Source organism: Haplochromis burtoni, unplaced genomic scaffold (assembly GCF_018398535.1).
Source record: "Haplochromis burtoni strain Fernald_Lab_line unplaced genomic scaffold, NCSU_Asbu1 Contig_157, whole genome shotgun sequence".
Taxonomy (NCBI): Eukaryota; Metazoa; Chordata; class Actinopteri; order Cichliformes; family Cichlidae; genus Haplochromis; species Haplochromis burtoni.
Genome location: NW_024582518.1, coordinates 1300849 through 1324689, shown reverse-complemented (window position 1 = coordinate 1324689; position 23841 = coordinate 1300849). Strand labels below are relative to the sequence as shown.

The following is a 23841-nucleotide window of genomic DNA, read 5'->3' as shown; positions in this document are numbered from 1 at the left end:
AATTTATTTTCCGAGTAAAAGGAGATTAAAAATGTGAAACTAAACTGATTTAAAGGTGAAACCCTGTTGCTGTGATTACTCATTTATCCTGTTTGGTTTTAATCCCGCAGTTTGAGGTCAGTCTGCTGTTTACTTCTCTCTCCTGCAGGTGGCGCTGCAGCTTTATTCATTCAGCTGTGTAGGTTCCTCTGCTGCTCAGCTTCACTTCAAACACATTATTGTACATGTCTTCGCACTTTATTTTCTCTTCATTTTTGAGGAGGTTTGCTATCTTTTCCCTTCAGACTTTTGCAGCTGTGTGTGACCTCTTTGCGTTTTCTGAGTCATGTGAAATAAATCTTTAACTTTCTGATTTGTTGGAGAACATCTCACAAGTGTGTTATTATCATTATTATAATTGCTTATGTTAATTCATTTATGATTTTACGATCTATTGTTTGCACATTAATAAAGGGATTTCATTGCTAACAGCATTCAGTATAACAAGAATATAATCTAAAGAATGAAAACAGCAGAGCAGTGCAGTGTTTAGCATTGTTGGCCCACATCAAGAAAGTTTTGGGTTTGAGTACAGGACCGACTGTGTTTTGTCTGTGTGGAGTGTTGTCCCGCTGTGGGTTCTCTCCAGGGTATATACCAGTTCTATGACTGCTGGGAAAGGCTTCCGTCTCCCCTGGACCCTGAATTTATAAATAAGAATATGGATGGATAAAAATATATGTTAATATAATCTAAAATAATATATAAGAAAGTATATGATGGAAACGTCTATAATATGCGAATAATATATAGGGGAGACCGGGGATAGTTGTAACATTTTTGACATTTCTGTCTGTAAATTGGAGCTCTTTTAAGGTAGTGGATTCAAAATGTAATGCAAAGTATTTACATGTCTCGGCTATTAAATAGTGCAGCTATTTTCTCGGCAGCACAATTACCCATTGCATGGTATGGCCTCAAACACAAAGAGTGAAATGTTACAATTAACCCCATAGTCTGGGTTAGTTGTAACATATCCCGGGGTAAAATGTAACACAATGAAATCAGGGTACTAACAAAATATTAACATGTAATCTTTGTTTATTCAACACATGAATGCACTTAGAGCCATTTATGTAGCTCTGTGTGTGTGTGTGTGACAGAATGCAGAAATCTAGCTTTTGAACATATTCCAGCCCCCCAAAAAAGACAAATTATAGAATTTTCTGCAACTGAATATTTCATTAATTTTGGTTGGTCTTCCTTGAGTTTGGCCTCATTGGCTCAGTGGGCATTATAACCTACAACTCTTGCACCAATTTTGAACATAACAATGAAGCTGAAAAAATGTAGTTGTTCACCAGCATCGCAATTCCATTACTTTTTATCCTGGCTTACCTTGGTGTGGTTTGCAAAGTGCTTCAGAAAGATGAGGAAATCTGTTTCTTACACCCATCCTGATTTATTTCCACTACCAGTACTTCCTACTGGTCCATCTCTGACACAGTGGTCTGCATAATGTATGTGTGGGAACACAAACAGTGGAGGAATTGTGTTACCAATGGCATTAACCGCATATACAAAAGCGACCAGTGAACCTCTCTCTGCTGATGTCGTTGCCCCAACTTGTTTAATATAAGTTAAAGTAATAGTGTGGTAAGTTGTAACATCTGCATTATTGTTACAACTAACCCAGACTGTTGCTGTTACAACTGACTGACTCCTATAGCCATGAACTAGCTAACATTACAGCCAACGGCTAAAACATTAGCACTAAAGACCTACACAGAATATATCCCCATAGACATACAAATAACATAATTTAAGTTTGATGAGTTTAACTACAAAGCAGATAATGCTATTACAAATTGAAATAAAGTAGAAAAACGTACTTTTTGGTATACAAATTGCTTTTTTTCGTGTTAAATTGTCTGTGTTTGACAAAATGTGCTGATTTTTCACATGTGATAGCAGAACTGAGTTGGGCATGCACAGGATGAGTCACATCATTTGAAACTTAGCCCTGATTGGAGAAATTGGAAGTGTTACAACTGACCCACGTTACAACTATCCCCGGTCTCCCCTAATCTAGAAAAATCTAGAAAATATTAAATATGCCTACAATAATAAAATGATATTAGCATATAATATATGTTTTAAAATTAAATTCTAATATAATTAAAAAATGCGATAAAAGTTATACGATTAATTTAATGTAAACATAACGTAATTTAAAAAGTAATACACACAAAACAATATATATTTTTTAATTATGATATAAAAATTTTAACCTAAATCTAAAATAATCTGCAATAATAAAAAGTATCTAGAAAATATAAACAAGAAAAAACAATTAATCTAATACGACATATTATAAAGTGAAAATAAAAAAATTAATATAATTAAAAAATAAAAATGTGTGATAAAATAATTATATATTTAAAATAATGTTAAAAATGATATGAAATACTCTAAATATAATAGAGTTTAAAATAAATATGTTAAATAAGAGGATAATATAATAAATATATTATAATTAATATAATTTAATATAATATAATAAAGTGGAGGCTGAGTAAGCCGATGGCGTCAGCCTCCGTCACGTTAACGGGAGCCGCGCTCGTAGTACCGACGGCAGCCTTAACGTTATAGTAACGGGGGGTGAGCAGGGGGTGGGGAGCGGTGCAGCAGATGCTGCAGCCCTCGTGCATAGCGCCCCTCTCCATCTCTCCGGTGCGCCTGCGTGCTGAGACACACACCGACACAGAACGTCCGTCCGCCTGGACCGACAGGAGGAGAGAGAGAGAGACTGAGGGGGGGATACCGGGGGCAGTAACGGTAACGGAGGCAGTAACGGTGACGTGATGTGATGCGATGCCGCGCGGGATCACGGTAACGTAAGAACAGCAGCAGCAAGAGGAGGAGGAGGACAGTCGAGGCTGAGCCGGGGAGGATGCAGCAGTGATCGGTACCGGGAGGAGGGGAACACATCCGACCGAGCCTGCACCGACCCGATCTGATGTAAAGCAGCAGGGATGGACGGGTAGGCAGGGAGGAGGCGCGAGGAGCGGAGCGAGCGACGGTACATAACGGAGGAGAGAGCGCGAGGAGGAGGAGGGCGGCGGAGCAGCGCGAGGAGGAGGAGGGAGGATGAATCCGGTGGATGGAGGAGGAGAAGCGGGCCCGGACGGCCTGGCGACGGCAGGTAGGGTGTGTGTGTGTGTGTGAGTGAGTTTGTGTGAGAGAGAGAGCTGCTGTCGCCATGATGCCTCCACATCCGCCCATTGACTCAGTGTGTGTGTGCCCTATATGCTACATACCATGAATGTGTGTGTGTGTGTCAGCATCTCTCTGTCCTGTCGCTCAGATGTGTGTGTGTAGGGGGTCCCACCAAAGAGGATTATGGGAAGGCCTCCTTGCTTATTGAACATGTGTGTGATGTAATGTAGTGTGTGTGTATTTTATATTCTAACACTGAAACACTGTATCTAGAGGTGGAGGCAGCAGGAGCTGTGCAGGAGCCCCCGAAACCTCCAGCCCCCCCAACCGACCCCATGAACACACTGAGGTCTATATGTTGGAGGCAAGCTGCTCCTCCAGCTCGTTTTGATCTCTCTCTGTCTCTTTTTTCTTTTTCTCTTTTTTCTTTTCTTTTTTTTTTTACAAAGTTTGCTCAAACAATCGTCAAACAATCGTCTTTCCAGGCAAATGCAGATAGAGCACCAAAAACTGCAGTTCCCCAAACGTCCACTGGAGGCAGGCTCCAGCAGTGAGTCAGTCCTCATAGACTCCCATGTTAAAATATCTACCTGTACAACAGAAATACACATGGTTGCAGCTGCTGTAGAGGCTTAAAGTTTGCATTGTGAGGGGTGTGGCCTCTTTGACTGACAGGTAGATGGCGACCCAGGCAGCCCAGCTCAGTAAAGCAGCTAAATGGAGTCCCCGAACAGGACATTTTGGCTGCTGTGCAATCAGGCTGTAAATTTTTATATAAACCTGCAGACAGAAAACATCGAAGGACATATTTGAGAGGCTCCAACCAGTGGTAACTACTACCAGCCCATCTGGGAATCTGGGAATAATCAACTATTTTAGTGTATATATCTGGACATACAGTAAAACAGAGGCTGTTATCACCCAGCAGTCATAACAGTTATTATGACTGTTGGGTCACCTTTCACCCCTCCAACTTCCATCTCCTTAAGCTGGATAAGCTGTTAAAAACAAAAAAACCCAAATTTGACATAATATCACAGAAATTGGAGAATGTTCAACATCCACATTTAAGAAGCTGCTGCCTGAAAATGTTTAATTAAAAATGACACAAAAAATGATCCATCACTTAGCAAATGTAATGGATTTTTTGTCTTTCCTGAAGCTTTTCTGAGATGAACGTGTGATTGTTTCTTATTTATTTTAATGATCAGGACTGCAGCTAATTATTTTCCCCGCTGATCAATCCACTGATGATTTCCTCTTTGGCTGTGTGAGGTGGCTGAAAAAAAGCAAAAAGGGAAAAAGGAGAAGCAGCGAATCCTCGTACTACAGAGGATGAAAATGTGCTTGATCTAAATAAAGCCGCATTGGAGGGACGAGTTAACATGAAAAGGAAATACTTGAAGTACAAGTACTGCAAATCTGCACTACAGCAGGGTGTCCATCTGAACCATGTATAGTAGGTGGATGGGTTTAATACAGTACATATTAGTCTTAATTTTTCTTAATATAATGAAAAAGTGATATTAAGGCAAATGAAGCCCAGAAGACTTATTGTCATTTTGAAAGATTTACTGCTTTTCTCTGCAACTGGTTTGGTTTCTTGTTGCTTTATGGGATAAATAATGAAATAAAACCAGAGTTAACAGATTCATTTATAGTGAAACCAGACATTAAGTTCTCTAGTGTCATCTTTTAGGGTTTCGGGGGGTATAATTGGTGAATTGGTTGTGCTTCCTAAAAATGGTCCACCAGTTAAAGCTGGTTACGATAGTGTAAGTCTTGCTGTGATATGACCCTTTGATTGTCTGTGATTGACTGGTGCTTTTGATATCCCAAATCCATCTGATAACTTCTGTCAGGATTGGTCTGAAGATCATCTGTGCCAAATTTAGTCCCAGCTGGAAAAAAAAATTGTGGCCTCAGGAAAAGTTTGAACTTTTTCTTTGAACTCACCTTGATCTAAGGAATTCAGCATACCCCATGACGAAAATGGATAGATGATTCAGAAGTTACTTGTCTAAACACACCTCCAGCTTTAATCCTAGAGATCGGCTAAAGACCCAATAAACACTGGTCATTAGAGAACTAGTTGGTGGTTGCTGGCAGTTGGTTGGTTGCAAAGCGGTATATGGTGGTGCATCAAAAACCTTTTTGTGATTGTTTTAGGTGCTCTAAGATTACTGCAGTTGCCCATTGTTTGTCATTGAACACCATCTTGTTTGCAAACACTTGCCAACTACTTGCCAAGAAGCACTGAAGCTGTGAAAAGTTTGACTGTGATTGAGAATGTTCACCTTTTTGAAACATGTTGGTTGCGACAGTAAGACTTTTACTTTGAAGAGATACAGTTTGTACTGCACTTTGTACAGTTTTAAAAGCACTTAGAGAGTAAATGGTGAGTTTTTGCAGACAAATCAGTGTTTTCCATGCAAATTGTAGGCCACCATCTCAATCTATTAGCGACCAAATCAATCACAATCAGTGTTTTTAGTGTAGCACCGTATACCTTTTGAGAGGTACCATAAACCAACTTCCACCAGTGATGGAATAAACTCTGTGTTTATCGACTGGTCTCTATTTTTCTGGGTAGGTACTAGTGGATAAGGGCTACACATGGCTGTCTGACTGAGGCTTATACGCCAAAATTTAGCACGCTTTACGTCTCCACAAACATTTCTGTGAGCTGGCGGCGTAGATTTTGTTTAATTCTTCAGAGGACTTAACCTTGGCGGAGGTAATTTCAGAATGTGTACTGAATAATGAAAGTAATCAGAAGCTTTTTTTGATGATCAGTTAATCAGCTTCTCATATTTGAACATACAACTATTTTCATGACCTTGGCAGAGGTAATTAGGAGCTGCATAATGACACTTAAAAAAAATAATAATAAAAGCTTCTCGGATATACTTGCAGCTTTCCTTTATTGAATCTCAGACTGTTGGTCTGAGAAAACAGGACATCACAGTGAACTTGAAAAAAATATTTTGTAAACGTTTACTTACCGAAAGATTGAAAAGATAGTTGAAAAACCAATCCGAAGATTATTTAATATAGTGAAATGCGACCTTAGTCTACAGTTCACAAACTGTGGTATGATATGACTATGAATAAGCATAATAAAGCCTAAGGCTAGTGGACCAAACAGCCTTATTAGCTTCACAAATTTCACTGCTGCCCTTCAGTAGTGGTTGGGATTCATTTTGGTGAATCAAACATAGCATAGTAAGAGCCAAATATTGTTCAGCTACAAGAGTGAAACTTGTTTCTTCACGAAATCTCTTCAAAAGAGCAAAATTAGGCCAGCAAGGAATCTAGGAAGAAGTAGAATTCCTGAAATCAGTGCCTCAAAGGAATAAAACATATAATAATTTCTAATGGCAGCTAATGATAATAAACACAACCAATAAAACTAGAAACCAGAAGAAAATAAAACAGAACTGCAAAAAGTGGCTGTTGCACAGAGGCATGCATTAACCAAGCAGACCATCCATGAGACAAACCAGACTGTGTTTTTAGAACCACACAAATGTCAAAAGGCATTAAAGGCTTTGTTGTTCCAATTAAATATGCTGGGATGTACAGAATATAAGGAACACTGAGGAGGCTTTACAAGGATATGGCTCGACAACCTTGCTAATGTTTTGCTGATAGTAGCAAGAAAATCTATGTGAAGATGTAAAGAGCAGCACCAGTCAGATATGGTTCAGGACATGTGCTCAGCAGGCAAACTGACCTGAATTTTGAGGGTTATGGGAAACATTTCTGACAGAAAGCAGAATTAGAAATTTCTTCTGATTTCTTCCGTTGCATATTAAAAACCTAAAAATAAAGTGTTGGATAAATAAAAAAATAAAATAACCCAGCCATGGGTTAAAATGACTACAAACCTAACATATGGATATAGGAAAAGCTGGATTACCAGCAGGGAAAAGTGGGACACAGCCCCACGGGTCCCCAAAGGGACCTGTGGTGTCTGTTTGGCAAGCTCCCTGTGGTAATTTAAATATTTGCCACAGCTGTAGCTCAGTGGTTTAGAGCAGGTTGGCCATCGTTCACAGGGTTGGTTGCTCAGTCCCAGCAGCCTCTTCATGTTTTGGACAAAAGCGCTGCTAAATGGATGTGATGTACTTATCTTTTCTGCTAGACTGTTATCAGGCAATTGACCATGAAGGAAAACTGCATCTCATCAGCGTCATTATGAATTACAGCATCTCTGCTTTCAGTTACATACAAACAATCCAGATGATCTTTAATGATCTCAGGGCTCTTTATCAGTTGATTTTATGCTTTTACGCTGTGTTCAGTCACACATTATCACATTTTAACTGGCAAGCAACCAACGTGGGGCTGTGTCGTGTTCCAGGAAGGTTATAGCTGTAAGACAAAGTAGGAATAATAATAACTTACAGAAGTCAAATAGCTTACAGTAACAAGAAATCAGCTAAATGGTGTTTGAGTAGAACAAGTGTAGGTTTAAATGTACAGTAATCAGCTGCTGTGAACATTATGGAAGAAGATATTTTAGCAAAACCACTGACAGCACTGTCAGTAACAGCAAGTTACACAATGCAACTAATGGAAAGTAGAAACACTGAGGCTAAAAGAATTTCATTATTTCACAGAGGAGCATGAAGCAGTATACAGACTTTTAATGTGAAGTATTGATGGCATTTCATTGGGAAGCATCTTACAGACTTTTATTGTGAAGCAGCTGACAGACCTTTATTGTAAAGTCTTTGACAGATTTGGATTGTGAAACAGCTGGCAGACTTTTATTGTGAAGTATTTGGCAGATTTCTATTGTGAAGAAGCTGACAGACTTTTATTGTGAAGTATTTGACAGATTTTTATTGTGAAGCAGCGGAAAGACTTACTTTAAAGTACTTGATTAATTTTGATTGTGAAACAGCTGACAGATTTTTATTGTAAAGCATCTTACAGACTTTTATTGTGAAGAAGCTGACAGACTTTTATTGTGAAGTATTTGGCAGACTTTTATTGTGGAGCAGCTGATGGTTAAACTGTAAAGCAGTTTGTGTGATTTTTCTGTGAATGAAGCTGCATTCACGATGGAACGGCTGTGAGTAACAGTGTTTGTAGCTCTTACTCAGATCAGGCTATATGTCAGTGTAGTTCATTTTGGGCAACATAAAAACTGGATGTCTCGAGGCTGTTTTTACAAGCAGAGAAATGGCACCAAGGTCACTCAGAAAAAGAAAGTAATGTTGTATTTTTGGCCTCGGACTGCGATGTCTTCAAATCCACGAGGCTGACATTTTAGAGATTCAGAGGACACTGCGGGGAAATATATTCATTAGTTTTTGTTGTGTAATCAGTGTGATGAGTCCTGACAGACTGACAGCAAGTTCCTCTGAAGGCTTTTCATGTGCTCTGCACAGCCGCTATTTTCAGCTTGTGACTGACTCAGAGAGTGAGTGTTTTATTGGTGTCAGACAGCTTTATCAGAGTGGAAATCCCTCCTCCAAATCTCGATGGTGTCACCTTGATTGACAACCGATCGAGGATCAATCAGATGTGGCGGAACGTGCCAGGTTCAGTTGTATTTACACTCGAACAGACCTCAAACACCCACCAGCGACTCATTAGCGTCTGCAGGCTGTTAGCTTCTGCTCTCAGAGCTGCCATATATTAACAACAGGTCCACCCACTCCAACACATTCATCATCTTTTTTTTCAAATTCGGCTAATTCACGACAAACAGCAGCAAGTGAAGAGCAGGAGTGTGGAGTTTAACTCGGTTATCAGCAGCGATAAAGAACTGCCTGCTCTCAGTGTTCTTATTGATGATTTATCACAGAAATAAAAACCATCAGTTGCAGCACATTGGGAAGCTCATCTCAGGCTAAAGAAATCAGAGCAGGAACTGGAGTTTAGGTTTTTTTAATGGGATGCAACTAAATTCAAATTGAATGATTTTGCATTTTAATTTAAACATTGGACACTGATTCCCAAATGTATTTGATCCACAGCTTGAAGCCCACCACTGCAACTAACCATGATTTTCAGCGTAGATTAATTTACTAATCGACTGATTGATTAACCATACAGAGATTCTCACAGAGCTCAAAATCACATCAACAAATATCTGCTTTCTGAGTTTAACACTCAAAAGTAATTTGCTATCATGTCAGCTGAGGAACAGTGGCCAGTTCTCCTGTATGGGAAGCACAAACTATGAAATCTTTGAAAAACTACTTATCAGAATGTTAAACTAGATGCTGATTGATTTTCTGTCCATTAGCTGGTTCCAGTAATCATTAACCAAGCGTAATTGCTGCAGATCTATTGAAGGCTGAAGTCTTTTGTACCCAACATCAGCTGAGACAGTCTCAAGCCCACCACTGCCCTCTGTAGGATACAGTGGATATAGTCAATTAATGTTTAAATGGACTTTTATATCTTATTTTATTATTCAATAGGTGGGGTTTCCTTAAAATATTAATACTATTGATTGATTTAGTGAAGATGGCTCACCACCGCTTGCTTTTACTGAGCTGCAACTATACCCCTGATCTCAATCTCAAGTTTCTTTCTTGAGCAAATGACCTTTAGCTACTTTGACCAAAGAACAGTGGAAAGTTGTCTTCATAGCGCATTATAGCATTTGATGTCCGGTCCAATCCATTCTGAGTCTCAGATGAGAGCAAACACCTACTTGAAAGACTGATTGTTCGCCTGGACACCAGGCAGCTTTGTTTTAGCATGTTGCTTGTTTAGGTTCTTCGTTTTTGCCGGATCATGAAGTGCAGACCATTTTCTTGTAGAGATGTAAGTAAAGATGATGGTTTGTGTTAACTATTCTAGTTTGCTTTGGTAACCTTGCACGTTGAACAGTTACACTGCAGAGGTACAATGTGGCACCAAGGGCTCCTGACTGAAGGTGAGAAGCTAGCCCTTATTATACTCTGTCGAGAACACGGACAGCTGGAGATGCCACAGTTGAGTAGTCACTCCTGTTATATTTCTTTTGAAGTCCACTTGAAGTCTGCTGCCTGGGGCACAAGCATAGTCGGTGCATAGTAATTCAAAGTCTCTGCAGATGAGTTTGTACAGTCACAAAAACTGGCAGGCATGTGGGCGTCCACATGGACCCTCCCACTCAGCATCTAATTATAAAATTTACAGTTACTCAGACCCAAGCAGAACCTAGCATTCTTTCAAATATGGAGAAAACAATCAAGTTCTTTTGACTTTCTATTATAAGACTCGACTTATGGAACAGAAGAAGTCTGGGTATTTTGCCACATGGGAAAAGGATTAAAACAGTGTAGCTCAGCAGTCATCTGAAAGCAGCAAGGCTGAGTTTAATCACCAAGAGAAACAGTTATTCTAAACCCAATTGTCATTAAACATGCATCTTCCCATTTCCAAAAGACAGTTAGTAAAGTCTTCAGTAATTCACTGCAAGTCTACAAATTACTCCTGCAGGGTCTAAGCACTGGGAAATTTTATATTTTCCAAGATGTTTTTCTTCATGGTTATTCACATATAAAAAGAGTCTTAAAGGGATTGTTTAATGATAAAGCAAGACTTTAAGTACTTGAACTGAAGGAAACTGTAACTTGTTTTTAGATTCATCAAAATATTTCATTTCTCATCCAAGTGTTTTGTTTTTGTTTTTTTCAGCTCTAACAGCTGGTGAGGAATCCCAGGTATAATTAACTGATAAGCAGTTAATTAACATCACAAAAATTAAATCAGCGCTGGACCCAGTAAAGCAGCCCTATGCCTCACCACACATTCAAGTACAAAGTAATAAAAAAAAAAGAATTGAAAAGAAAAAAAAAACAGTAGAACAGTAGTGGAGTTGTGACCCTGGAGGTGGTCCTAATAACCGTTCACCCACCCTGTCTTTAGCTTAGTTGTTTAATAAATATATGAGCAAAGTTGTGAAGCAAAGTATATAGGTAATTAGGGACTTTTCTAATCCCACTAGAGCTTAAATACCTAGGACTCGCTGAAGAACTGAAGAAGCCCTCTGAATGAGAATCAAGAATCAAAAAATATGTCTAGTTGCTGTCAACTCAAGAGCATAAGACTTCCATGACCTGGATGACCAAAAACCTACACAGGCCATGTAGGGCTCATGGATGCAAACATGGAAATCAGCAGATATACTACAGGTACCCCGCACCGTTAGGTGAAGATTAGGGAGTTCTAACCATAAAGGAAGAGAAAGGAGGTACAGTGCTGTTGATGTTTGTCCTTCCTTTGGTAAAAAATAGCTGTTGGTGAAAGCTAAAATGAAGAGGCCTGCTTACAGATTCATTGACCAAATCAGGGTATTTTTCCACATGGGGACCGGATGCAAAACAGTGCAGCTCATTAGTCATCTGAAGGTAGAACACAGTTTGACTTCTGTTATTGTTGTTGGTTGATTTTTTGCAGAAAATATTGAAAAGGAACTCCACAATTTGGATGGTTTATTTTTGTAACAGCCTATGGTTTAAATCACATTTAGTCTTCAGTCATTCCCATAGTCTTTTGGGGCTTTTCTACTTTCTGTTTGAAGTAAATATTCTTATCACAGTGAATTTATGTGTAGGTTATTTGGGTTATTATCACACATGGGTGTGGCCTGACTAAAACCCTTGATGGATTATCAGGGGTCTGAAGCTGATTAGTTAATAAGTCAGTCTGGGTCAGTCTGACAGACACGGATGGAGAAGGAGAAATAGGGTGCTGCAAGCAGGGAGCTTAAGTTGGAGAAGTGTTTCTCTTCTCCTTCCTGTTTTTAGGTTTTCTCTCTGAGGGTTATTGCTGCTCGTTGAGCTGCTAATGTGAGACGTTTAATGCCTTCATTGTGTGTGTGTGTGTGTGTGTGTGTGTGTGTGTGTGTGTGTGTGTGTGTTGGATTAGCTTTCTCCCCGCTGTGGAGGATGATCTGACGCACATGGGAGGCCGTCTGCAACACACACTTATGTTTGTACTCCTAGCTTTGTGGGGACCGCCAATGACAAAATGTGTTTTCAGGCTCCTAAACCATGACAAACCTAAACCTGATCAAATGTTAAAAGCACATCTCAACCCCTGAAAACAGACCTTTGTGGGGTTTTTTCAGAGATAATGTCCTCACAGGGTCTTAAATTCAGCACAGTCCTCACAAATATAGGCATACAAGTACACAAAGACATGCTCCCTGAGCTGCAGGAGCTTTTTAATTGAAATGTCTGTCAGCTCCTCGTGCTGAAGCCTGATTTTGGTAGATGAGAGGAAGTAGTTTGATGTTTCCTTGTCCTTTATTTCCTAACTTTCAGCCTGTAGGTGTTTTTCACCACACTGGTCCCACTCAAATATCTTGAGCTGGAACGATAAGTCAGTGTGGAGTTTTTGACCACTGTTAGTAATATTTTTACATGACGGCATCCCAGTGTGGTCGGTAGTGTGGGTGACACAGTATTCATGCCAGTTTCACAATGCCCCACTGATAGAAAGTTGGTGGTGAAGTGAAGAAAGCTGCTGAAAATAATGCGATTAGAAATATTTCAACAATAGACATGTTGGCCAATCAGAAAAAAAGTAGGCCGTTGATAAAGGGGGCTTGAAGAGTGTTTGTGTTTCACCTTTGATTTGGGGTTCCTATGGTGGTAGATCTCTAGCTGGACTAGACAAAAGCCAGCAGCTCAAGATTTCCTCTATCTGTCTTTCAGGTTCTGGTAAAGCCGAGTGTGTCCGGGCAGTCGATGTCCTGACGGTGCTCAGAGAGAAAGTGGCCTTCGTATCGGGTAAAAACAAACAAGCAAAGAAAATAGAAAAACACTAATACTGCTGCAGGTTTTATCCCAGCTTGGTCTTCATGTAACTCAGTTTGAGTAACTGCTCTATGTGTTTTCCAGGTGGACGGGACAAACGAGGTGGACCAATCCTGACCTTCCCTGCGAGGACCAATCATGATCGAATAAAACAGGAGGACCTCAGTCGGCTGGTCACTTACCTGTCCACGATACCCAGGTAGAGCTGTTTTGCAGAGCTTACCTAGATATTAGTTAGCCTGGGGTACGTAGTATATATACTTTGTCAAAATGTTATGAATAGACACAGTTTTGTGAATTGGGATTGTTAATTTTACCATTATAGATCATAAAAACACTGATTTCTGTAATGACTCACTGCCTTCACTGTTTTGAAGGCCAAAAGGCTCTTAGGGGCTTAAGCAAGTGTTGGCTGCTTTCAGTCTTATAGAAAAACCCTTTTATGTCAACATAGTCAACTAAAGGTCATCTACAGGTTACAATTACTGTGGAGTAACACAAGGTTCCATTTTAGGTGCTATTTTATTTTGTATTTATCAGCTTCTATTCAGCTAAATTTCATTGCTATGTAGACAACACACAGGTGAACTGTGCAAAAGCCTAGCTGTAGTTTAAAACTGCTGGATGATACAAACTTTTCTTTAGCTGAATAATTGAAAATCAGATAGTTCAGTCTTATTGTTTAATCCTACAAACTGTAGTGCTCAAATGAAAGTTTCTTTGAAACCATGTTTACAAATACCAGAAATTTACGAGCTCGGTTTGACCCGACCCACGGTTGTCGAATTAAGACCTGTTTTCAAAATTAAACTAAGGCTTTTAAATCCACACCTGGAAAAACACATCCAAGCCTTTATAGTGTTACAGGCTTGACCGTGGCAGTTCTGTCCTCTCTAGTTTGAAATGCAGCAGCTTGGCATGTATTAGCAGATGGCATCACGTCTCCCGGATCCTGGCTTCTCTCTTTTGTCTTCCCACATGTTATAGATTTGATTTCAAGATCTTCCTCATCACTTTTAAAGGATGTCTAGCCCCGAGCCTTATAGCAGAAACGCTGAGACTAAATGAGCCAGCTTGTGGCCTGATAGCCTCGGGTGGGTCCTTTTAAAATTGTGCTTTTGCAGGACCCCTCCACCTAGAATGACCTCACAGAAACAGTCAACGACTTTAATTTGCTTAAAACTTTTATAGAGTTGGTTTTTGTCATTGAAAATGATATTGTCTTTTATGTCCCTTGTCTGGTTGTCATCTTTCAGATGTGCTGTTTATTACATATGTTCCCTCAGTCGTCACTGGCGTTTGTTTATGCTCCTTTTCTTTTTGTTTGAGTATTTTGTTTTTTGATTGTTTGTTGAAGCACTGTGTAAAACCTTTTGTATTTTGTATTTTTTTAAATTTTAATGCACTATCAGGAAAAAATCCAGTAAAATGCCAAAAAATAACAGTGTAAATTCCTGTTCAGGAAATTCCAGTTATCAAGTCATATCCTCAAATAGTATTTAGCATCTTTGACTTAAGCTATCTTTAAAGAAATGTCTTAACCAGCCAAGACTTGGAGGAGCTACTACTACTAACTAACGTGGGTCAAATCTTTGTAGAAAAAATAGTACCTGGATCGTATTACCAGCTTTTGCATCTGTGTGTCTTTCTGCCAGTGAGGATGTGCGTGCTCGTGGCTTCACCGTGGTGGTGGACATGCGCGGCAGTAAGTGGGACAGTGTGAAGCCAGTACTGCGAACGCTGCAGGAGTCATTTTCCTCCAACATCCACACAGCGCTGCTCATCAAACCTGACACCTTCTGGCAGAAACACAAGACCAACCTGGGCAGTGCCAAGCTCAGCTTCGAGGTGCGTTACTGCACAGTGAAGATCAGCTGTCATTACCTTAAGTGCCAGTTCTCCTGCTGATGCCACCTGAAGCGCTTCTACAGGCAGTATTGTTAAACTGAGTGCACTGACTTTTAAATGAAGTATTACTACAGCTAAGAAGAGTACTGCTCCACTGACTACTGTGCCCAAGTGAAAAACCACTAATGTTAGATGTTCTTCTAAAATTACCCCTTTATCACATACTAACACTACACCTAAAGGAAGTGCTCATGTTACAGAAGTTACTGCTACTACTTACAACCTGTGTGTACTATAAGATAAGATAAGATAAGATAAGATGACCTTTATTAGTCCCACACGTGGGAAATTTTTTTTGTCACCGCAGGAAGTGGACAGTGCAAAAGTTATATAGCAAAAATTTGAAAATAATAAGAATAAAATACTGTACACAACTGTACAGAATAGAATAAAATAAAATACTATATACCATTGAATAAATAGAATAAAATATACAATAGCATAAAAATAGAATACAAATGCTTTATACAACTGAGTAAAAATACAACTTTGTCAGAAAAAGAGTATTGCACTTAGTGTTATTGCACACGTGTGGATGTGTGTGTTTGATCAGTTGGAGTCTTTGTTGTGGAGTCTGACAGCAGTGGGGAGGAAAGACCTGCGAAATCTCTCCATCCCACACCGTGGGTGCCGCAGCCACTGAAGGAGCTGCTCAGTGCTGTCAGACTCTCCTGCATGAGGTGGGAGATGTTGTCCATCAGGGATGACAGCTTAGCCACCGTTCTCCTGTCTATAGTACAACTACTCAGTTCTTGACATTCCCCTGCAGTATGCAGTAACCTGTTTCTGTCTCCAGACAAGCCTGGTGTCCGTGGAGGGTCTGTCCCGGCTTGTCGACCCCTCCCAGTTGACCTCTGACCTCGGCGGCTCATTGGAGTATGACCATGTAGAGTGGACTGAGCTACGCCTGGGCCTGGAGGAGTTCTCAGGGGCCGCCACACAGCTGCTGGCCCAGCTGGAACAGCTAGAGGCCGGACTGAACCGCATACCAGAGCCGCAGGATGTTGATGAGGCCCGCAAGTGAGTGTTTTTTTTTCTCTCGTGTTTACCATATAATCTTAACCGCTTACCTACAAAATTACACACAATCCCAATGAGATTTCATGAATCTTCCGAGTTGGCGCACAGGCAAAGAAAGCACCCGTTAGATTTTGGTGTGGATCTGGAACACTTCCTTTAAAACTGCAAACCTTCTTGGCAAATTAGCTCTTTCAAAGGTCATTAAAGCCAAGTCTCCCTCCATGTTTCTCTCTCTAGACTTCTTGAGGAACATGGTCGTCTCCGTAATACTATTGCCACAGCACCAGTTGATGCACTTGACCGAGAAGGCCGGTGTTTACTCCAACGTATGCGCCTTGGCCCTTCACACGGTGACACCTCTAATGAAGGTGGTGGGGGTGGCGGCAGCCATGGCAGCTGGCTCTCAGGTGGGGCGGACTTCCAGAGCGTGGCTCCAAAGGTTTCGTCCCTGCTGGACCGACTGCAGGCGGCTCGCACCCACCTCCTGCAGAGCTGGAGTGACAAGAAGCTGCACCTGGACCAGGCGCTGCAGCTACACCTCTTTGAGCAGGACGCCACCAAGGTGAGGTTTATGTTGTGATAAGCAAGTATGAAACCTAACGGGTTGGAAGCAGAATGAAAAAAAAAATTTGTTTGCTCTGTTAATGTACGTGCTGTCACATTTCTCGAAAGACTGACTTAAGTTCTGGGGGGTTCTCCCATGTGTCGACAAACATCATGTTTGTTTTCATGAGAACAAAGCTGCAAATCACAGTTGACAGGTTGCAAATTAGGTGACATGTGTTTCAGGCAGGAGAAGATGTCAGCCCTTAGAGTAAAGTACAGAAATGAATAAAGATTTTATAACGATCCTTCTCGCAGAGTTAATGTCTGTTGAGCCTCTGGATGGTAACACTGGAAATGGTTTTTTGAGCTACTTTTGCATTGCCTAACCTCGCTTTTTCACACATTGTTTGGCATCCTTTACATTAAGTTTGTAATGAGTTTCATGGTGCTTAAATTAAATGCAATAACTTTTGCACCAAGTTTGCCATCTTTTATGATGCTCTGCATTTCATTGTATTATGTATTGTGTCCATCAAATTTAAGTTTTCAATCTCTCACTTTCAGTTTGATGCCCCTTACATTAACGCTTCTTAATCTTTTGTTTTATTCACATCAACCTTAGCATCCTGGACAGATAGCTGGATGCTAACCTTTCTGTCTCCCTCTGTCTTAGATGTCCGAGTGGATCGGTCACAGTAAAGAGCTGTTCATGCAGAGCCTGGTGGAGGTCGGTCAGAACCACCAGCACGCTGTAGACCTCCAGACACAACACCAGCACTTCACCGCCAACTGCATGGTCAGTCAGCAAGTGCACATGTATTTGTGTGTGTGTTTATGTACAGAGTGATTTTAATGAGCTGAATCAACATGTTTGTGTTTGTGCAGAATGGCAGCGTGAACGTGGACAGTGTTGTCACTGTGGCGGCGAGGCTCGCAGAGGCTGGTCATTATGGTGCAGAACGGATCGCCATGGTTTCGTCAAAATTACAGGAAGACTGGAAGTCCCTGACCACGGCACTGGAAGAGCGCAGCAACACGCTCGCCATGGCAACCGGCTTCCACCAGGGGGCAGAACAGGTGATCAGTATTGATTTATATTACCATACTTGTCTCCTCTTATATGACACTGCAACAGTCAGGTGATGTTCTCATGTCAAAAAACCTACTTGTCTGTCTCTCCCTGTTTAGTTCCTGCATCGGGTGGAGGGCTGGGTTCAAGTGTGCTCTGAAGGGTCACTGCCATCGGCGACAGCAGAGCTGGAAGCTGCTGTAAAAAAACACCAGGAGCTCAATGAAGAGATCTCTGCAAACTACACACAGGTACATGCCTGTCTGTGCTCTCAAATCCTGTGTGTGCTAGACAGCTGTCTGTCTCTTTGTTTATCAATACCTGTCCTTCTTCAGGTCAGCGAGAGCGGTAAAGCATTACTGGATGTCCTCCAGCGCTGCCCAGCATCAGATTCTGACGAATCAGTGCCCAAACCTGACTTCACTGCCGCCACACACAGCATCATGGGAGTTCTCCACCAAGTGATGCAGGTATGTCCCTCCGTGACCTGTCTCACATCCTCCACATCCAATGTGCAGACAGCAAGATACGTGGAGTGATACAGACTGTCCTCTGTTTTGCAGGGTCACCATGAAGTGGAGAGGGCATGGCAACACCGCAAGCTCCGCCTCCATCAGCGCCTGCAGCTGTGTGTGTTTCAGCAGGATGTTAAACAGGTATGACCAAAAAATGTAGATGCTGATCCAGTTTGGAATATGGATGTATATTCAGAGCCAGATTCTGAAGAATCCACTTCAATGTCCAAACTAAAATTCTTATAGCCACACATTATATTAAATGTTTGGGTTTGTTTGTTTTATAAATTATCTAAAATCTTAGATATTTTTGTGCATTTGTATAATCAAAGTTGTGTACCATTCAAAAATTCTGAGCTCAGGAGACAAAAGATCTGAGATTCAGGTTAACCTCCACATGTCTGTCTCCCAGGTGTTGGACTGGGTGGAGCAGCATGGTGAGGTTTTCCTGAACAAACACACTGGCGTGGGGAAATCTCTGCACCGAGCACGAGCGCTGCAGAAACGCCACGACGACTTCCAGCAGGTCGCACAGGTACCGTAGGCTCAAGACCCACATATAGTTGATCTTTAAGTGCAGCTGCAGCATGCTAATTTCTTCCTCTTTCTTAGAACACATACACCAACGCGGAGAAGCTTCTGGAGGCAGCAGACCAGCTGGCTCAGTCTGGAGAGTGTGAAGAGGAGGAGATTTACCAGGCGGCCCGAGACCTGGAGCTCCGCATGCAGGTGTGTCTGTTGAAGGGAGGGGAGAAGGCGGGGCTGTTTTGTAGTTTATACGCTGTGAATGTGTGGTTTACACTGTTTACATATCACAGGCCTTTATCCAGCGTGTTGAACAGAGGAAGCTGCTGCTGGATCTCGCTGTGTCTTTCTACACGCATACAAAGGAGGTAATACACATTGACACACACTTTGTAACCACTCGTCAGAGGTAATATTATTAACAGTAGCTGGTCTTTCTCTCTTCTTCTCCTCCAGCTCTCAGCGTGGATGGATGGACTCCAGAAACAGCTCTCCTCAGATGTCCTCGTCTGCCCAGACACTGTGGAGGCTCTTCAGACTCTCATAAGCCAGCAGCAGCAGCAACAGGCCAACACACAGGTAACAGCCCAGCTGTGACCTCTGACCTTAAGTCTAACCCTGTCATAACAACCTAACACCTGCACCTGACCCCTGATCACCTCTAACCCTCACACTAACCCGAGCTCTAACCCTGACCTACAGGAAGCTGCGATGAGTGTCATCCGGGAGGGAGAAGACCTCATCCTGCAACTGAGGTACACACACACATACACAGTGGGTGTGTTTGTTTTAAGCCACAGTGCTGCACTGCTTACTAGTGCATGTCATTATTGAAGATCTAGATGTGTTCTGCAAACAGCTCTCTGAACCTGTCTGGTCTGGTCTGTGTGGCTTTGTTTGTTTTACTTGATTATTTAGAAAGTCCATATGCACCAACTTTGTGAACCAAATGTTGTGTTTTTCGGGTCACGTACAACGTGTGTGGGTTTTCTCTGGATTATGGGGAATGTGTGTGTGTTTGTTTTTCGGGTTTTGTGAAATGTATGGGTTTGTTTGTTTTCTCTTCTATGTGGATTACGCAGGTGCTTTTATTTTCTGGATTATAAAGAATGTTAATGTGCACCTTAGGAATTTGTATCAAACAAAGTGATTACCGTATCTGTACAAGAAGTGATGCATGAAAATGAAGACTGTATTAGTATATCAAAGGCCCCAATTGATAGTGAGAAGAAGTATTTTCTGATGAGGTAAAACACAATATTGTGCTTAAAATCACAAGAACAGCCTTCACCCGAAGTGGATTATTTGCTGGGAGGTGTTAACAAATGCCGACATGGTGCTGAGTGAGCCTAAGAGGCAACTGGAAACCAAACATTCTTCAAAGAGAAACTTTACCCACTTCTAAAGTTCGCTGTATCAAAACCTGAGGCAGTAAGACTGCTTGTTTGTTGCTTTATCTGAAGCTGTGTGATAAGGATGTGTATGCACGCTTGTAGAGTTCACTACAAAATATGTATCATGCCCAAGACTGTTTTGATTAAATAGTGAAGTCAGAAGAATTGATCATATGGATCAGTTGTTTATGGGTATAAGTACATCTTAGCTTTGAAATTTCGCTTGCCCCTTGGTGTGCATTGAAAACAAAAAGTCTGAAAACCACGGAGGTAGATTATGTTAAGTTTGTGTAGATGATTGCAAGACAAATTCTGTGTTTGGGAGAAATTAAGAAATTCATGAATTGAAAATGAACTGGTCTCTGTGGTAAAAACACAGTTGACCATAAAGGTAAAGCTGTTGATTTACTGTTTGATCTGCATTCCTACGCTCACCTGTGACCACCAGCTGTGGGCAGTGATCGAAATAATGAGATGAGAATGAGTGTGTCTGGGCTCTCCCTTTGAAATAGGGTGAGGTAATTAGAGAGGAGCTCAGAAGAGACTCACTACTCCTTTTTATTAAAAGAACCAGTTGAAATGGTTCTGGTACTTCACTAGGACACCTCCTGGATGCCTTTAAGGTGCATGTCCAATTAGGAGCAGACCCTGGGGCAGAATCTAGGTGCTGGAGGAGGTAGCTAGGTTTTTGAGTCTCTGCTTAAATTGATGTCCTAACTAGCCAGTCCTGCATGACTGGGTAAAAAATGTATGGATGAAAATGTTTATTACTACACACAGAACTAATAAACAATAATAAAGTGTTAAATTCTTATTTCCTGGGGGAAAAGAGTCCAAATGTTCCATGAGTACAGTATATAATGATCTATATATGACCCTTACACTCTTGTGTTTGTTTGTGGATTTAATTGTTGTGTTGGCATTTGTTTTCACTAGACAGGGCAGTTAAGAGGCCTGTGTCATGCTGATTTCTATTATAATTATAGTTGTGTTTGTTTTCAGGTTTACATAGACTTTGTGTTTGTTCTTTATGGCGTTTTGCAGCCTGTGTATTTGTTTCAGTGTTCATGCAAACTCAGAGGCCTGCACTGGGTGTTGGTGGGTGCCTTTGTGTAAGATTTGACTAATGTGTGTAGGTGCATTTGTTTTTCGATTTGTATATCCTGCAAGAATGTATTTATTTTCAGGTCAGGGCATTTTTATTTGTAGCTTTTTGAATGTTTACATATTCCTATAACGAGTGGGTGGGTTTGTTTCAGGCCCCAGGGCAGCTCGGTGGCCCATGTGGAGTCAGTGCTGCAACAGCTGGAGGAGTCTCACGTTCAGTTGGAGGAACTTTTCCATCAGAGGAAGATCCGACTTGATGTTTACTTACAGCTGCGCATATTGCAGCAGTGCACGCTGGAGGTTCATTTACATTCTACTTTTCCATACAAATTTTCCCTCCTTGCGTGAGGTTGGAAAGGTGAACTTCATGATTGTGTTTTCCAGGTTACTGGGGAAATGGATGCCTGGAAACAAGACCTGCAGAAACAGTCCCAGGACTTCTCCACCGAGAAAATAGCATCAACAAGGCTAGCAGATGCAAACCAGGACAAGCTGGCCCAGGATAAGTTAGCACTGGGTCAGTCACGTCTAGTGGAGACGACCCCCGAGGCACTAACATTAGCACAGCAGCGCATTCACAGGTAAGCGGGCCAAGATGATGTCATCGCCCTCACTCGACACAATGATAACTCTTGACGCAGGCTTTGATTCATAGATTGGTGATTGAATTGCAGGCACATGGAACGAAGGCTGGCTATGAACAACATGATTTATGAGGTCATCCAGCAAGGCCATGACCTTCAACAGTACATCACAGAGGTTGTGGCATCAGGTAAGAAATTCACTCTCATGTAGTTTACTTTTGCTGGCTGAGGCAGTCAATTAAACTGAAACATATCGACAGAAACATACATCATGTTCTTCAGTGACGTAATGTCGGCTTTGAAAAGGGGACCCAAGATTGAGTCCTGTGGTAAGGCACAAGAAATGAAAGGTGACATGAATTTTGAATTTAAGAGGTTATTAATGGGCTGCAGTAAATACTTTAGTTTAGGGGCTCTTCAGTCATTAGTGGGGTTTTATTGTTAGCAGCTGAGAGGTTTTCTCTATAGTTTCCAGAGATAGGGTTTGGGGACATAAAGGTATTTAATAAAATCCGGGTAATGTGGTTTACAATACCTAAGAGATTCTAAGATCTGTGTATGGACACCAGGAATAAAGCCACGGTAGACCAAAGCCCTCATGAGCTCCCCATAGTTATAAGTAAGTGGTACTGATTTCTGATAGTGTATCACTGATGTGCTCCAGGTGTCTTAAAGTGTTTTCTAGTGATCCTTGAGTGTGTTTAGAAGTTACTTAGGGGATTGTGGAAATCCCTTAATTGGATTTTGCTTATTTATTTAATTATTCTTTAAGGGATTTCTAAAGAAGATTGCTAGTGGCTGGGGATATTCCCTCAAAGAAAGGACCTTGAGACATTTCTGTTAATCATGCCCTCAGTGTTTTAGTTAGTGTCGCCCTGTGGGGCTCAGTAGTTTCTGAAGTAATTGTGGGTTGTGATTTTTAACATTTCCATGAGGGGGCTCCAGATATCTTGGGTGTCTGGTGATCATTTGAAGGTACTCGAGGTTCCAGAGATCCCTGACAGTTATGTACCCGAATAGGTTTCCAAGTACAAGTATTAATTTTTGAAATGTGCCAGTTCAGAGGTTGCTTTATGATTTATTATGATAATTCTAATATTTGACCTGGATTATAATTTCTTTAACCAGCAAGGTGGATATTATATTTGTTTACACGAGCTTTATATATTAACTTAACCAGCTCAGTACTGACCTGTCTAGGGTCAGGGTTGGGGTTGGTTTTAGCCAAATAGATGTTACATTTCAATTGTTTTATAACATTTCAGACATTTCAAATGTTTTATAGTTTGTGTGGACGTTCACCAAACCCAAACAATAAGCCTAACTCTATATGGGTCGCTGTTCACTGCGAGAATATTAAGTGGTTAAAAAAAACTTTAGCATGTTCTGTAATGTCTGCAATAAAGTACTGCTGCTGCTGAGTATGAAATGCAGTGTGACTGAATTAAATTTAGGTATTTCATTTTTCATTTAGTCAAGGACCGAAGAAGTTGTTTCCAGTCACACTTTGAGAATCCTGTCTTTAAAAGGTTCTGTTGGACTGGTTGGTTTGCAGAAACAACTGAAGGGGTAGTGATGATACTGAAACAGGCTATGTGGTCCTTGAAGTGCTTCCAGGTTTTCTGGTTTCAATCCAGGGCTTGTAGCTGTACTTGAGGGGGTTTTGGCTTTCCTCGAGGGGCTAATGAGGGCTTTGATGGCGTCAAACAGCAAAGCTGGCAAAAGGCCGAACGGGCACGAAGCAGAATAGTGCAGGACAGTTGCAATACAATGGCATGTTGATTATGTTTAACCTCCACAGAATAGAAGAGAATTGAATGCAGCAGAATAAAATAGAAATCAGTCAGCACATTTCATGCTCCTGCGTAGCCTCCGTCTGACCACTTCAGTAACACAGTGATGATATTAGGAGGGAGAAAGGGGGGGGGGGTTGCCATGGAAACTGTTCTCTGAAGCACACAGCTGGTCCCCATAGAAACCAGCGTATTGAATTTGCCATGGAGACACACAGACAAAACCTTGCATCGGTTCATGCATCCATACACATATGAACAGAGATATACACAAACAGCTGTCTTAATGTACTTGTGGGGATGTTAGCAGCCAAAACGCCGTCTAGGTCTAAAATGTGTATCTGTATGTATGTGTGTGTGTGTGTGTGTGTGTGTGTGTGTGTGTGTGTGTGTGTGTGTGTGTGTG

At 41.2% G+C, this 23841-nt stretch overlaps 1 protein-coding gene across 3 annotated transcripts in view; it reads left to right on the top strand.

Moving 5' to 3' along the window:
* Positions 1 to 2639: 2639 nt before the first annotated feature.
* Positions 2640 to 23841, top strand: part of LOC102295902 (kalirin) — a 58420-nt gene continuing 37218 nt past the window's right edge. For 2 of the 3 annotated variants that reach the window (XM_014336944.2, XM_014336942.2), the window contains exons 1-19: positions 2640 to 3184; positions 12873 to 12947; positions 13059 to 13173; positions 14630 to 14822; positions 15679 to 15902; positions 16140 to 16464; positions 17122 to 17244; positions 17334 to 17525; positions 17637 to 17768; positions 17853 to 17987; positions 18081 to 18173; positions 18445 to 18567; positions 18645 to 18761; positions 18851 to 18925; positions 19014 to 19136; positions 19260 to 19312; positions 21211 to 21358; positions 21443 to 21639; positions 21733 to 21830. In XM_014336944.2, coding sequence (XP_014192430.1) covers positions 3130 to 3184; positions 12873 to 12947; positions 13059 to 13173; positions 14630 to 14822; positions 15679 to 15902; positions 16140 to 16464; positions 17122 to 17244; positions 17334 to 17525; positions 17637 to 17768; positions 17853 to 17987; positions 18081 to 18173; positions 18445 to 18567; positions 18645 to 18761; positions 18851 to 18925; positions 19014 to 19136; positions 19260 to 19312; positions 21211 to 21358; positions 21443 to 21639; positions 21733 to 21830 — 2596 coding nt within the window. In that variant the 5' untranslated portion in view covers positions 2640 to 3129. The remainder of the gene's footprint in view (positions 3185 to 12872; positions 12948 to 13058; positions 13174 to 14629; positions 14823 to 15678; positions 15903 to 16139; positions 16465 to 17121; positions 17245 to 17333; positions 17526 to 17636; positions 17769 to 17852; positions 17988 to 18080; positions 18174 to 18444; positions 18568 to 18644; positions 18762 to 18850; positions 18926 to 19013; positions 19137 to 19259; positions 19313 to 21210; positions 21359 to 21442; positions 21640 to 21732; positions 21831 to 23841) is intronic. The other variant, XM_005932767.3, reaches the window with a different exon arrangement.